At 34.2% G+C, this 12,027-nt stretch overlaps 1 protein-coding gene across 10 annotated transcripts in view; it reads right to left on the reverse strand.

The window, feature by feature from the left end:
• Nucleotides 1–12,027, reverse strand: part of LRP1B (LDL receptor related protein 1B) — a 1,828,472-nt gene that overhangs the window by 602,715 nt on the left and 1,213,730 nt on the right. For all 10 annotated transcript variants that reach the window (XM_077861563.1, XM_077861564.1, XM_077861559.1 and 7 more), the window contains 2 exons: nt 9,329–9,526; nt 7,596–7,800 (listed from right to left, as the gene is read on the reverse strand). In XM_077861563.1, coding sequence (XP_077717689.1) covers nt 7,596–7,800; nt 9,329–9,526 — 403 coding nt within the window. The remainder of the gene's footprint in view (nt 1–7,595; nt 7,801–9,328; nt 9,527–12,027) is intronic.

Consider the following 12,027-nt stretch of genomic DNA (forward strand, 5'->3'; position numbering starts at 1 on the left):
GCTGAGAGAGAAGGAAAATTGGGCAGTCTAACTTCTGTTCTGATGTGTGTGTGTGTGTTTTATTTTAATGTTCTGACCGTTTTTAATATCTAACTCTTCAATGTCATGTTGCTAAATAAAATAACAAAGGAAAGACATCTGGCAGAGGAGTAGGAGCATGGATGCTAACCAAACAATGGTAGTTGCCTTCTCTACTTTCGTAGTAGAATCCAATGAGTAGCATGGTGCTTTGGGAAGGGAGAACTCATAGAACAGGAGAGATAGTGACAGTCCAGCAAATTTTCCTCTAATCAGTTCTGATAATATTTTGGTGAGAAATGATAAAGTTCCTTTGTTCTTCATTATAATTATAAATAATTTTGCTATTTTTTAATTTTTCTATATTTTGAATGATCCTTAAGTATATGAATTTGGTAAATTACCTTGGAAAATGAAATAATCTTCTGGAACAAAATTCAAAATACAATTCAATCTATCTTCTTTTTTTTTTGAATATTATGTTTATATAGGAAATATGGAGTGATGTAAACTATTCATCATGAGTTGAATTTTTGAGAAGGATATAGTCTGTTTTAGGATGGAGAAATTTGAAATATGAAATGAATAAAAGACAATTTAATATAATAAATAGTAAATTTAGTAAGTACATGTGTTAAAAAACCTATGGTGAACAGAGAAGGAAGATGTAGATATTCTTGATAAGAGCAGCAGCTTATAGACAACTCTGAAGCACTGGTCATCCACAAAATGTTATTAAATGATTATGACAATATATGTTTCCATGTCAGACTACGTGGGATCAAGACTGGTATCTGTCACTTACTCCAGCATATTTAATCTTAGATTCCATTTTCTCATCTCTAGATAAAAACTGTAACTATACATTCTCATTAGGAGCATTTGATGAAGTAATAGACATAAACAATTTAGCACAAAGGATGGCTAGCACACACAAAAGATTTGTGTTTGCATGAGCATGCCACAAACACATAATCATAGAAATTATTTTTTAAATGCAAAATTTCAAAATATTTCAAAATTGTAAAAGTAATGGAGAAAGAGAGACAGAGAATGCTCAAGTTTAAATGTCACACCAGCATATATGTGGAGGCAGATTCGTTTTATAAAGTAAACATAAATCAAAGCCATGAGAAAAGGATTCAAAGGAGTAGGTCATAGGATTGGGTTTATCTCAAAGAACGACTCCCCAAAAATGAGTTTATTTATTTATTTTTTTAAGTTTTAGTTTTATGGGTAGCTTTAGTAGTTTCATGGCCCTGGTGTGGGATCATATCCATAAAAATGAGATCCAAATGATTCATTGTTTAATCACCAATATTTGAATAAATTGAGTAAACCCCTGAGAAAGGATAAAACTAAATAATATATCAGGGACAATGTACTGATATTTGTTGAAGCTAGGTAATGGATATGAGGAAGTTTATTATATAATTCATCTTATTTTGTGTATTTAGAAATTTCTATAATAAAAGTTTAAAAGTCTAATAACTCAAAATTAGTATAATAGACAAATTTGTAAGAATTCCAAAAATGCCAGAGGATATTTATAAAATTTCATGGCTAGATATCATTTTTTCTGAAAAGACTAATTTTTAAAGATTAGATTGTTTTATGTGAGAAAAAGCTAATTATCTAGAAATACCAACATGTATATAAACATACATATATTGCTTATAAGTTACTTAATATACAATATGATGCCATGAAGGGCAAATGGAACAAAGATTAATTAGTATAAAGCTGGTAGGCTATTCAGTTAAGTAGCTGTCTTTAAAACAATGAATGAAATGAATTATGAGTCTCACTACAAATCTAATTTTGGATGCACACATCTTTTCACTGACAGCAGGTTGTTGTCAGCTTCCCTTTATACTTAGGATTAAAAAAAATAAGATTTAAAATAGAAACAAGGCTAACATAGCATCAATCAAATTTATGGTGGTATTTGACAGACAAGGTAGAGGAGAGAGATTTGAAAGTCTGGACAAGATTAGGAAAAATAATCACTGAAAACAAACAGTGAATTTGAGAATCATAGCTAGTCTGAGTATCTGTAGATAAGCCACCACCAGAACTAGGCAAGGCTCTGAATTGATGACCTAAAGACTTCTGAGCATTGTCCTTTGCCTGAGTAACAAATGGAGAACTGGTGTCTCCCTTGTAACTTTCTATTTCTGTCTTACATAGTTTTGGAAATTCCAACACACAACTCTACAATCCTGCATAGGTTTCTGTAGGTTTACCAGAAATAGGCTCTGTAGATTCTCAAGTATGTTTCCAGTGGACCATAACAGTATACATTGGGATAATTTGAGTAATTCTAAAATAGGTGATTCCTTCATTTCTTCACTAAACATAGCAGCATTAAGCTGTTTCTTCTATAGTGCTCATAATGGTCCTAATCTTTCATCAATTCAAGTGGGGAAAGTTCCAATACTTTGTATAAAATAACATGCTCTAGAATTAGTCCCCCTAAAAGTGTTCTTTCTTAACTTCACTGTAAGTCAGTTTACAATCAATTTAAAAAGTTGATTTCAAGGATCATTGTTTCATAAAATTCTAGGCACTCTTTTGTATACTTTATAATGTGGTATTTTAAAAGAATCATTTTCCTCTTATTACTTTCTTTTTATGGTTAAAATGTATTAGCATTTCAATGATATCATTATTTCTTGAAATATACAAAGACTGACTATCTCTTCTTACAGGAAGTATGGAAATATTCAGCCACAATTGCTTTTAAAAAAAAGAGACTACAGTCTACTGATTCTACAGTTCCTGCATTCATGGGTTAGTCTGTATCAGGATTAAATTGGGTCAATGGACCATGAACAACTTGTATCATTACAGGCATGAAAGGGCCATTATCATCTATCAGGTCAAGCTGCAGAAGGTGAAAATAAATGATCTTGGCAAAAAAAAGGGGATACTTATCTATAATCTTTAGGTCTTCTAAAAGCAACAATGTCTTTATTAGTTTCATTTAGGAACATTCCCAGATAAAATTAAAATTTTATTTAGATGTTTCACTAATCTTCACAATTACCATATCTGCTTTCACAAATTGCAATTGCTATAGCAGAGTCGTTATTATGACAAATGAAATCTAAACACCAGCAAGGCACCACGAAGCCCCACAAGTACAAAGGCAATGAAAATTCAAGAACTGAAGTGAGTGCCCTTGTAGATTCTGAACTCCCTGGTTCTTCTTACTCCCTAATACTAAGCTTGAGGTTTAGAGGAGATTCATGTACTCTTTCAGGTCACCTTAACAATAACTGCATTCCCTTAAAATGGAATGAGAGAGAAATGGTTCCTCCCTAAGACTCTCATTTGCCATCTTGGAATAACTTGTCACTTGGGATATTGGGTCAAAACCCAGAATACTAAACAGATGTGGCATGATGGCAAATATGGCTTACAATGTAAAATGAAGGCCTGTGGATTTTATGCCCAGGAAGCAAACTAGTTGATTAAAAACATTTGTTTGTTGGCATCTGTAAAAAAAAGGTCACAAAGAACCTTTGTAGCTGAAGGAAACTCAAACGATGTAAACATGTTTTATTGGCCTGATACTATGGCTCATTTTTTTGTTGTTGTTGTTTCTCCTCAGCTGTGCTTAGGAGCAACTTGGCTGGTTGCAAACTTGTGTATTCATTTGTTACTGTAAACTAAGCTTCTAATATTACCCATTAGCTGTCTTTTACTCTATACTTCATTCTTTCAGGTGTATCTTTGTTTTTGTAAGTTACAAAAAGTAAGTTACAAAAGTTGTAAGTTACAAAGTCTATGCATATGCATGCTTTTTTTTTTTATCTAAAAAAACATTTATTTGGGACAATTATATATACCAAGAGCAGTGAAGGATTTCATAAATGTGGAAACAGCTTTGTGTGCCATTAGAGAGCTTATTATGCAGTAGGAAACATAATAGTATTTACAGAAACCATAATTCTAAAAAAAAAAAAAATTGTCCAGATGTATCCTAAAGTAAAAATTTTCAAAATAATGTGTCTTTAGAGCTCCTATCAATTTTGATTCACAGCTTCTTTATGTATTTCATGAATTATTTGAGAAATAAAGAGAATTTTAATGTTTCTATTTGAATAGATAGCACTAAGGCAGTAAGCTGAGTTTAAATCAAATTAAATTATTTTTTCAATGTTGCTTTTCTTGTGCTTAGCTTTGCAGTTCAGTGTGTGTATGCATGTGTTTTCATGCTTGCATGTATTTTTACTATGCTCTCAGCCTACTTTATGAAAGGTCCAATGTTTAAAGATAATTATGGACTTTTTAATAAAATGTCCCAAACAAAACTGAAAATATTTTCATATTTGTACTGTGTTTTTGAATCTAATTGCTACAGCTAGGCTTTACAAGTATTTATATGAACTTCATATCTTAATTGTATCAATCCGCTGTATGATAATTTTTAACAATAGAAAGCCCATCATCTATCGACACCCAAACTTGTCAACCTTTCGGTTTCTTCCTAGAGTTGAATGAATTAGTACGGCCATTTGAATTTTGATTATGTATGCCAACAGCAATTTTATAAGTATATTTCTTCACCCATTTTTCAAGACAAAACTTATTATGACTGTAATTATATGAATCATTTTTACAATTTCATGGTAGCAATTAGTAATGGAAGGCATCAACTTTCCTAAAAGCATTATGAGGTTTTTTTCTACTCAGATGCTAGCTTTTTGTACTTTCAACTCTTATAGGATAACTTCTAAAGATCTTATATCACCGGGATAGTATCTGATATTTTCACTCAAATAGTATTTGTGGGTGGTGTGCTGTTTCTTTTTCTTTCTTTTTTTTTTTTTTTTTTCTACTCTCAGGTTGGATATTCTACAAACTGAGATGATTTTATCCTAAGCATTGTCAGTTCAAAGCCATAGAAAATAAAGTTGCAATTCCCAGATCTACTGCTTTGTTTGGTCAAACTATTTTCAAAACTTTCATATGACTGTTTTGTTCCTTTTGTTTTTCTCACTGTGTGCATTTATAAATTTTCAGAGCCCTCACTTTTTCTACCATGTTGGTGTACATGCTAAAACCACAACGTTCTCCAAAATATCACTTTTCCTTATACAGTACATTTCTCCTGTATATCAGGTGCTGGTACAACTTAGATAGTTCTTATAGGTGAAAAATTTCACACTGGTAGTTGTTACACTCAGTGTAAAACTCCTGTTGATGATGAGCCTTTATGGGAAGCAAAGGGTCAGGATCAGCAATTTACTTGCAATCTCAGGAGTGGTCTCTTAATTTTTTAAAAAATATTTTATTTGACAGAGAGATACAAGCAGGAGGAATGGTAGGCAGAGGGAGAGGGAGAAGCAGGCTCCCCACTGAGCAAGGAGCCCATTGCAGAGCTCAGGGCTGGATGAAGGGCTGGCTCCCAGTGATGTAGGAAGGAGTTAAGGGCAGATGGGCCTAGGCAGGGAGAGATAGGGAAAGGCCCAAAGCCAGGCTCCCAGAAATCTGTGGGCTCCCATGAACCCCAAAGACACTGAAAGGCCCCAGAATCAGGCTCCTATCCATCCCCCAAAAAACAAAGATAAGACAGTAAAAACAGAAAAAATAAACATGGCTCCCTAGCTCCAAAATGTTAGGAAGAATTCCCCTTTAATGGCTAGTAAGTAATCACAGAAACTCCCCAGACCACAAAGAAATAAGTCATGAAGGTGTTACCAGTAGTCTCTGCTCAAACCAAAACTGCATCTCAAGGCCGTAGGCTCCCTGGCTAGGTTCTCAATTAAAGACCACACACCCTCCCCCGCACCCCAAAAGACCAACCCTACAAGCCCTGTGGCAACCCTGTCTGGGCCCCTCCCCTTCTGAGAGCTTTCTCTGTATCTTTGCTTAATAAACTTACATCACTTTGCTCACTCTCTGTTGTCTGTGAGATTCATTCTTTGACTCCATGAGACAAGAACCAAGCTTTCCCTTATCACCAGAACCCTGGGATCATGACCTGAGCTGAAGCAGACGCTCAACCAACTGAGCCACCCAGGAACCCCAGGAATAGTCTGTTTTAACAAAGGAATTTCTCATTAAACATATCTCTTCCCAGTGAACTGGTATTATAGGAATTAATGAATGAAATGGGCAAAGTGTAAACTATAAATGAGAGAACCCATCCTTAGGTAAAAGATATAGCTACTGCTTTGCTCCTTGCTGCCAGGTCTCTCTGTTTCTTCAAAAGAAGCCAGAAATCCAGGACTGTATACAAAACGTCTCAGTATTTTAAGCTCAGGCCAGTGATTCAAATAAATGTAAAACACCGTAGAGGTAAAGCAAGCATATTAATGAGAGTTGCCAGTTTGGAACCTTGCTCTAGGCAAGTTGCTTTGGTCCTTTACTTTCTGAGTGTGAACTGAGGAAAGGAAGAACAAAGAAACTTCCCAATCTATTGATTTCTGAGCTCAAGCATACACCAGAGCACATGCCAGAAAATGTGGTCAGGAAGCTGACTTAAACACAGGCTCCCTTTTCTCTCTTCATTAAACTCCATCCTTGCTGACTTCCCTTCCTCATTGGTGTGTCCTCGACTTTGTCTTACTTACAGGTACAGAGACAGAAAAATTAATAAATAATAATAAAAATAAAAATAAACTAAAAAAACAAAAACCAAAAAACTCTTGATCTACTAACCTTTAGCCTTGACAATGGTTTTGGATTGACAAAATAATTACCAAGGAAATAAATAATTCCCAGTAATAACAAAGTATTTTCAGTTACATATTATGTTCTACATATTTATTATCTCCTCAAAAACAATCAAATAATAAAGATATTATCCATTATTTATGAAAAAAAAACTGAAATTTAAGAGAATAGAGTTGAGTAGATTCCCCAGGGAATAAATGACAAAATAGGAACTGGAACCCTGGTTTTCTGGCTCTAAAACCAGCGTCTCTCTTCTGCTCCTTCCCAGAGGAACACACAAAGAACACTGTGCGCAATAACTTGAGTTACTCAACATTTGACCCTATTCTCAAGAATCATGTGCCTTGTCTTTCCAACAGTCAGTGTCTCCTCACTGGAGTCCTTCAAGCTTATACTAACTTTCTTTGAAACTGACTCCAAATACTTACAAAATACATAAGAGGTGGTGCGGTTAACATCTGTGACTGTTTGGACCAGAGAGTGGCCCTGTGGTTTGCAACTATTAGAAACAATTATAGCATCTCTTTGGCAGGTCAAAGAGAAATTCATTAAATTACTGCTTCAGAATTGAGTTGCAATCGCTTCCAATAGGGCCTAATGCCCATATTTGGAAAAAAGATATTTCTAGCCTCTAAAAAGTACCTATGTAAACAATCTTACAACCAAATTTATGCTAATAAACTTAGACTGGTTGATATATATATATATAATTATACATACACACAGACATACATATAATTATACATATATACACATATATGCAATGCACAAGGTAAGCAATCCTACTCATAATTTATGAGATAATTGAATTCAATATTAATTTAAAAGATCTTTTTTTTTTTTTTTTTTTTTAATGCCAAAGTGAATTCGTAAAAGGCAAACTTTTTTACCCGTATCTTGGGTCCAAAGCGATGGCCCTGGGATGTTCCATGGCTCCAGCTATGAGTGTAGTTCTTAAGGAACCGTCTAGTTTGGCCACTTCAATTTGGTCCAGATTGCTATCTATCCAGTATATGTTGCCTGCTATCCAGTCGACTGTCAATCCTTCAGGAGTAGCCAGGCCATGCTCCACAACCACTTCTATTGCACTGACTCCTATGAGAACAAAAAACAAAAAACAAAAAAAAAGGAAACTAATAGTTTTACCCATTCAAGGAACTTGTTAAGCAAAAACAAACAAATGACAACAACAACAATAAAAACCTCTCAAAACCCATTCAATTGATTTTTAATTTCTGCCTGATTAGCTCTAAATTCTGCAGTCAAAACCCAAAAATGTCAATTTAAGAGCAGTGCAAAGTTTTTAAGCATTATACTGATTTTGCAAGATGTATTACTTGGCACAAGGGAAACTAAGAAGACTCCAAATTTAGAATTACTGAGCTTTCCTACCAGAAATTTTTAATTTCTTAAGCCCTTTCAGTGACAGGGAAACGGAATATTTAAATAACTCTTGAGGCTAACAATATTTAGATTTCAGAAAGTTATTTGTTTCTGGCTTTTGAAATAGGACATAGGATTTGGGGAATAATAATGATGTGCTGGTTAAAATTAGTGCAATTTAGTGTCAACATTGATCTTCACGGGTAGAATAAAGAGAAAAAGTCCACCTCGGGCAACATGCATTATAGCTAGTCAGCAGCCACCCTTCTCTGAAGCATGATAGATAAGATAGCTTTACTGCACTGACCCTTAAAGATAAGCCCAGAGTCATACTCCCCACCCCTCCTTGGCCCAAAGACTTATAAGATATAACATGATTACAACTAAGAGAGGAAGGTATTAGTGTGGTCTAAATAAAAATAAGCAATGCTCTTATTTATCCTTCTTAATTTCTTTTGTAATTAAAAGTTATTTGATTTTTTTTTTTCTAATAGGTTAACTCTTCATAGTTTATGGTATTGGCAGCATTTTTGTTAACATTTTAACAGTTTTTTGTTTTTCAACACTGAATCAACTAAGCCCAAGGATCTAAATCCATCGCTTGAATTCAGTCTCTTGCAATATTCCATAGGACACAAATTCACATATGATAACTATATTGTGTTTATTACCATTTTTCCAAAATTGCAAAGGTGACTTAAGGAGAAATTCAGATTTTGATAGAAACACCTGGGCTTTGAAATACCACACAGATCCAACATTTTCAAAAAGATTATTACGTATATTTATCTCAGAGCCTTGATTCTCAAAAAGAAAAAAAAAAAGCCTAGATTAGACAAAAGAGGTAAGTCAAATTATGATGAAAACATTTAGTTCATATTAGTGGTCTTGTAACGATTCATTACTTGTTTAAATTTTTCTGAAAGACGGTAAAAAATAAAACATTTAACTCACAAACATATGTCTACTAGTATGTGGAAGGTGGTAGTTATAAATATTTTTCTCCACCAAATATCCACAGAAAAGCTCACAATTTGAAAATGGTATGCATAAAAAAAAAAAAATGGTATGCATAGTGGCTTTCACCATTCATTTCCTTCCCTCAACATACCTTCACACATATACTTGACATTCCTGGTTTTACATATGTGAGGGAGGAGATAAAGAATGAAAGTGCAAGATTAATCTAAATCCCATTTGATTGCATCATATTTTTCTGGAATTTTCAGTTAAAAATTACCTCCACTTTCAGAAAGCTTGCCCCGGTATATTCTGTCTTCTACAACATCTGTCCAATAAAGTAAACTCTGATTGAAGTGAAAATCAAGTGCTATCGTGTTTCTCAGCCCAGGAACAAGTAGACTATAGTCTCTCTTATGAAGATCAATCCTTCTGATCTCATGACGAATAGAAAAGATGATGAATGCTTCAAAAGGATCTGAAAGTAAATTTATTTTTAATAGGCTTATAAAAATATTTATATGCTTTCATAAGTAGAATAAAACACTTGAGGTTAAATCCAATTATTTACCAGCATAATTTACTATATAACTCTCTGCTATTACAGGAGCAATTTCTTTTAATACAACATTTAGAGGAAACTTGAAAATTTTAGGTTGATATGTATTCATTAAAATAAGTATACTTTTTCTCTCCTTGGATTTTTTTACACCTGATTCTGATTAAAAAATACAAGAATTATTGAAATTTCAAGACAAAATAGGGATTTTTCTATTTTAATGGAGCTTCAGCTGACAATCCAAACCTCTGAAACATTAACACAAGAATTGCTAAAAGTTGACTAAAACTAATTTTGCTACCCTTAACCCATCACATTCCTACAGATCCACAAAGGAAACAGACCCAATAAAAGAGGATTTCTGTGAAGAAATTACAGACTTATAGTTTGAGTGTACTCCCCAGAAGAGGGTAGATGATGGCTTTCTCCCCAGTCTGAAATTTACAAAAATTACATCATCATTTTGGTTATGTGTCAAATCCTGTACCAATTACTGTTGGACATACTAAGATGAGTTAGACACGAATTTTGCTTGATGAATATACATTTTGAGAAAGGGGAATCCATGCTTACAAAGATTTCCTCTCATTTCTATGTTAGTACCATTCCTTTCAGCTTTCCTTTAGGGAGATTTGTTTTCCTATTTCAATTATAGACACATCCTCTGAATGTGAGCTGCTATAATCATCTCTTTCCCTGCTGATTGGCTCAAAAGGAGGATGTGAAATCTAAATCAGTCGAATGGGTCTACAAACTTCCAGAGAATATTGCAATTTTCTTTTAAGGCCAGAGATCTCTAAGCCTAGTAATGCCAGTGTCTATGCCCTTGCAGTTTGTAGAAGTATACTTGTGATATTGTTGTTGAAGAGAAAAAATGCACCAAAAAAAAAAAAAAAAAAAGGAAGGAGGCTTTTTTTGAACACCTGGAGATGTTCAAGTCCGTAGGCTAAGGATATTCAAGTCCACTGTTGCAATTATCCATAAGTCTAGTTCCTTCCTTCATATTCCCTATACATTTCCCATACTTTGGATATGTAAGCCAATGCACTTAACTCCAACTCAGTTTGAAATAGTTTTTTGCCAATTGCAACCAGGTTTACTGTTTTTATTAATCTCCATTCCTCAGAGAGTTCTTTTCTGATCAATTTCTTAATAAAGTCCATTTTTATTATTTTATATCTCCATAACCTATTTATTCTCTTTAAAGTAAACTTTTTCTTTTTTTTTTTTTAAGATTTTATTTATTTACTCATGAGAGACAAAGAGAGAGAGGCAGAGACATAGGTAGAGGGAGAGGCGGCTCCTCGCTGGAAGCCTGATGTGGGACTTGATTTCGGGACTCCCGGATCACGACCTGAGCCAAAGGCAGACCCAACCACTGAGCCACCCAGACGCCCCTGAAGTAAACTTTAAAATCACTATCTATTTGCCATCTGTCTTCCTCACTGGTTTATATGTTTTATTAAAACAGGGATCTTGTTTGGCTTGCTCATTATAATAGCCCTAATACCACACACCGGGGAAGACATAATACATCCAGGTCTTAGATATAGAATCGTGCTAACCTAGGCTGCCTGCCACTGGTGTAGGGAAATCACTGGCCATTTTTTTCCCCATATTTGTTTTATAAGCTCAAAGTCATCAAACTGAATACACATGTGGAGGTAACTATGAGGGAATCAAAAAGTAATGGATTTTTTTCTTTTTAAGTTTTTATTTATTTACATGAGAGACACAAAGAAAGGCAGACATAGACAGGGAGAAGCAGGCTCCTTGCAGGGGGCCTGATGCAGGACTCCATCCCTGAACCCAGGATCACACCCTGAGCCAAAGGCAGATGCTCAGCTGCTGAGACACTAAGGTTTCCCTCTTTGGTATCATTTTTAAAAGACCAACTACCCATAGCAAAATATAAATAATGCACAATCTATGCTATCATTTATATTAAAAATATTTTTCTAGACCTATATGAAGGTAAAGAATATGATACTTCTTGAAGGCTTACTGAGGAAATGTTGTTACCTGCTATGGAACATGGGATTCAGAAGTGGGAAGAAAGCTTTCACTTTATTTTCTGTTGATACAATTTTTTAGCAGTATCATATTTTTCCACTAAGATTAACAATTTTTAAGAATAAAAATTCAAACAAACAATAGAAGGAATTATAATTTCCTGCTTCTTAGAAACACTAATAAATAAAACAAAAATTGTTTGGGCATGACATATATGCTGAGCAAGGTAATTCAGTATGACAAATATCGTAAAACATGTTGTGTGTGTGTTTTTTTCTCCTTAAGGAGAACTCACATTTCTACTACAGCAATATTTAAGAGATCATTTACTGCTCTTACTTACATGCTCTATGTGAGAAAGTGCTCTCTCCTAAACCAAAAATTACTAACTTGTTTGTTGCAACTGA

Source organism: Canis aureus, chromosome 20 (assembly GCF_053574225.1).
Source record: "Canis aureus isolate CA01 chromosome 20, VMU_Caureus_v.1.0, whole genome shotgun sequence".
Classification (NCBI taxonomy): domain Eukaryota; kingdom Metazoa; phylum Chordata; class Mammalia; order Carnivora; family Canidae; genus Canis; species Canis aureus.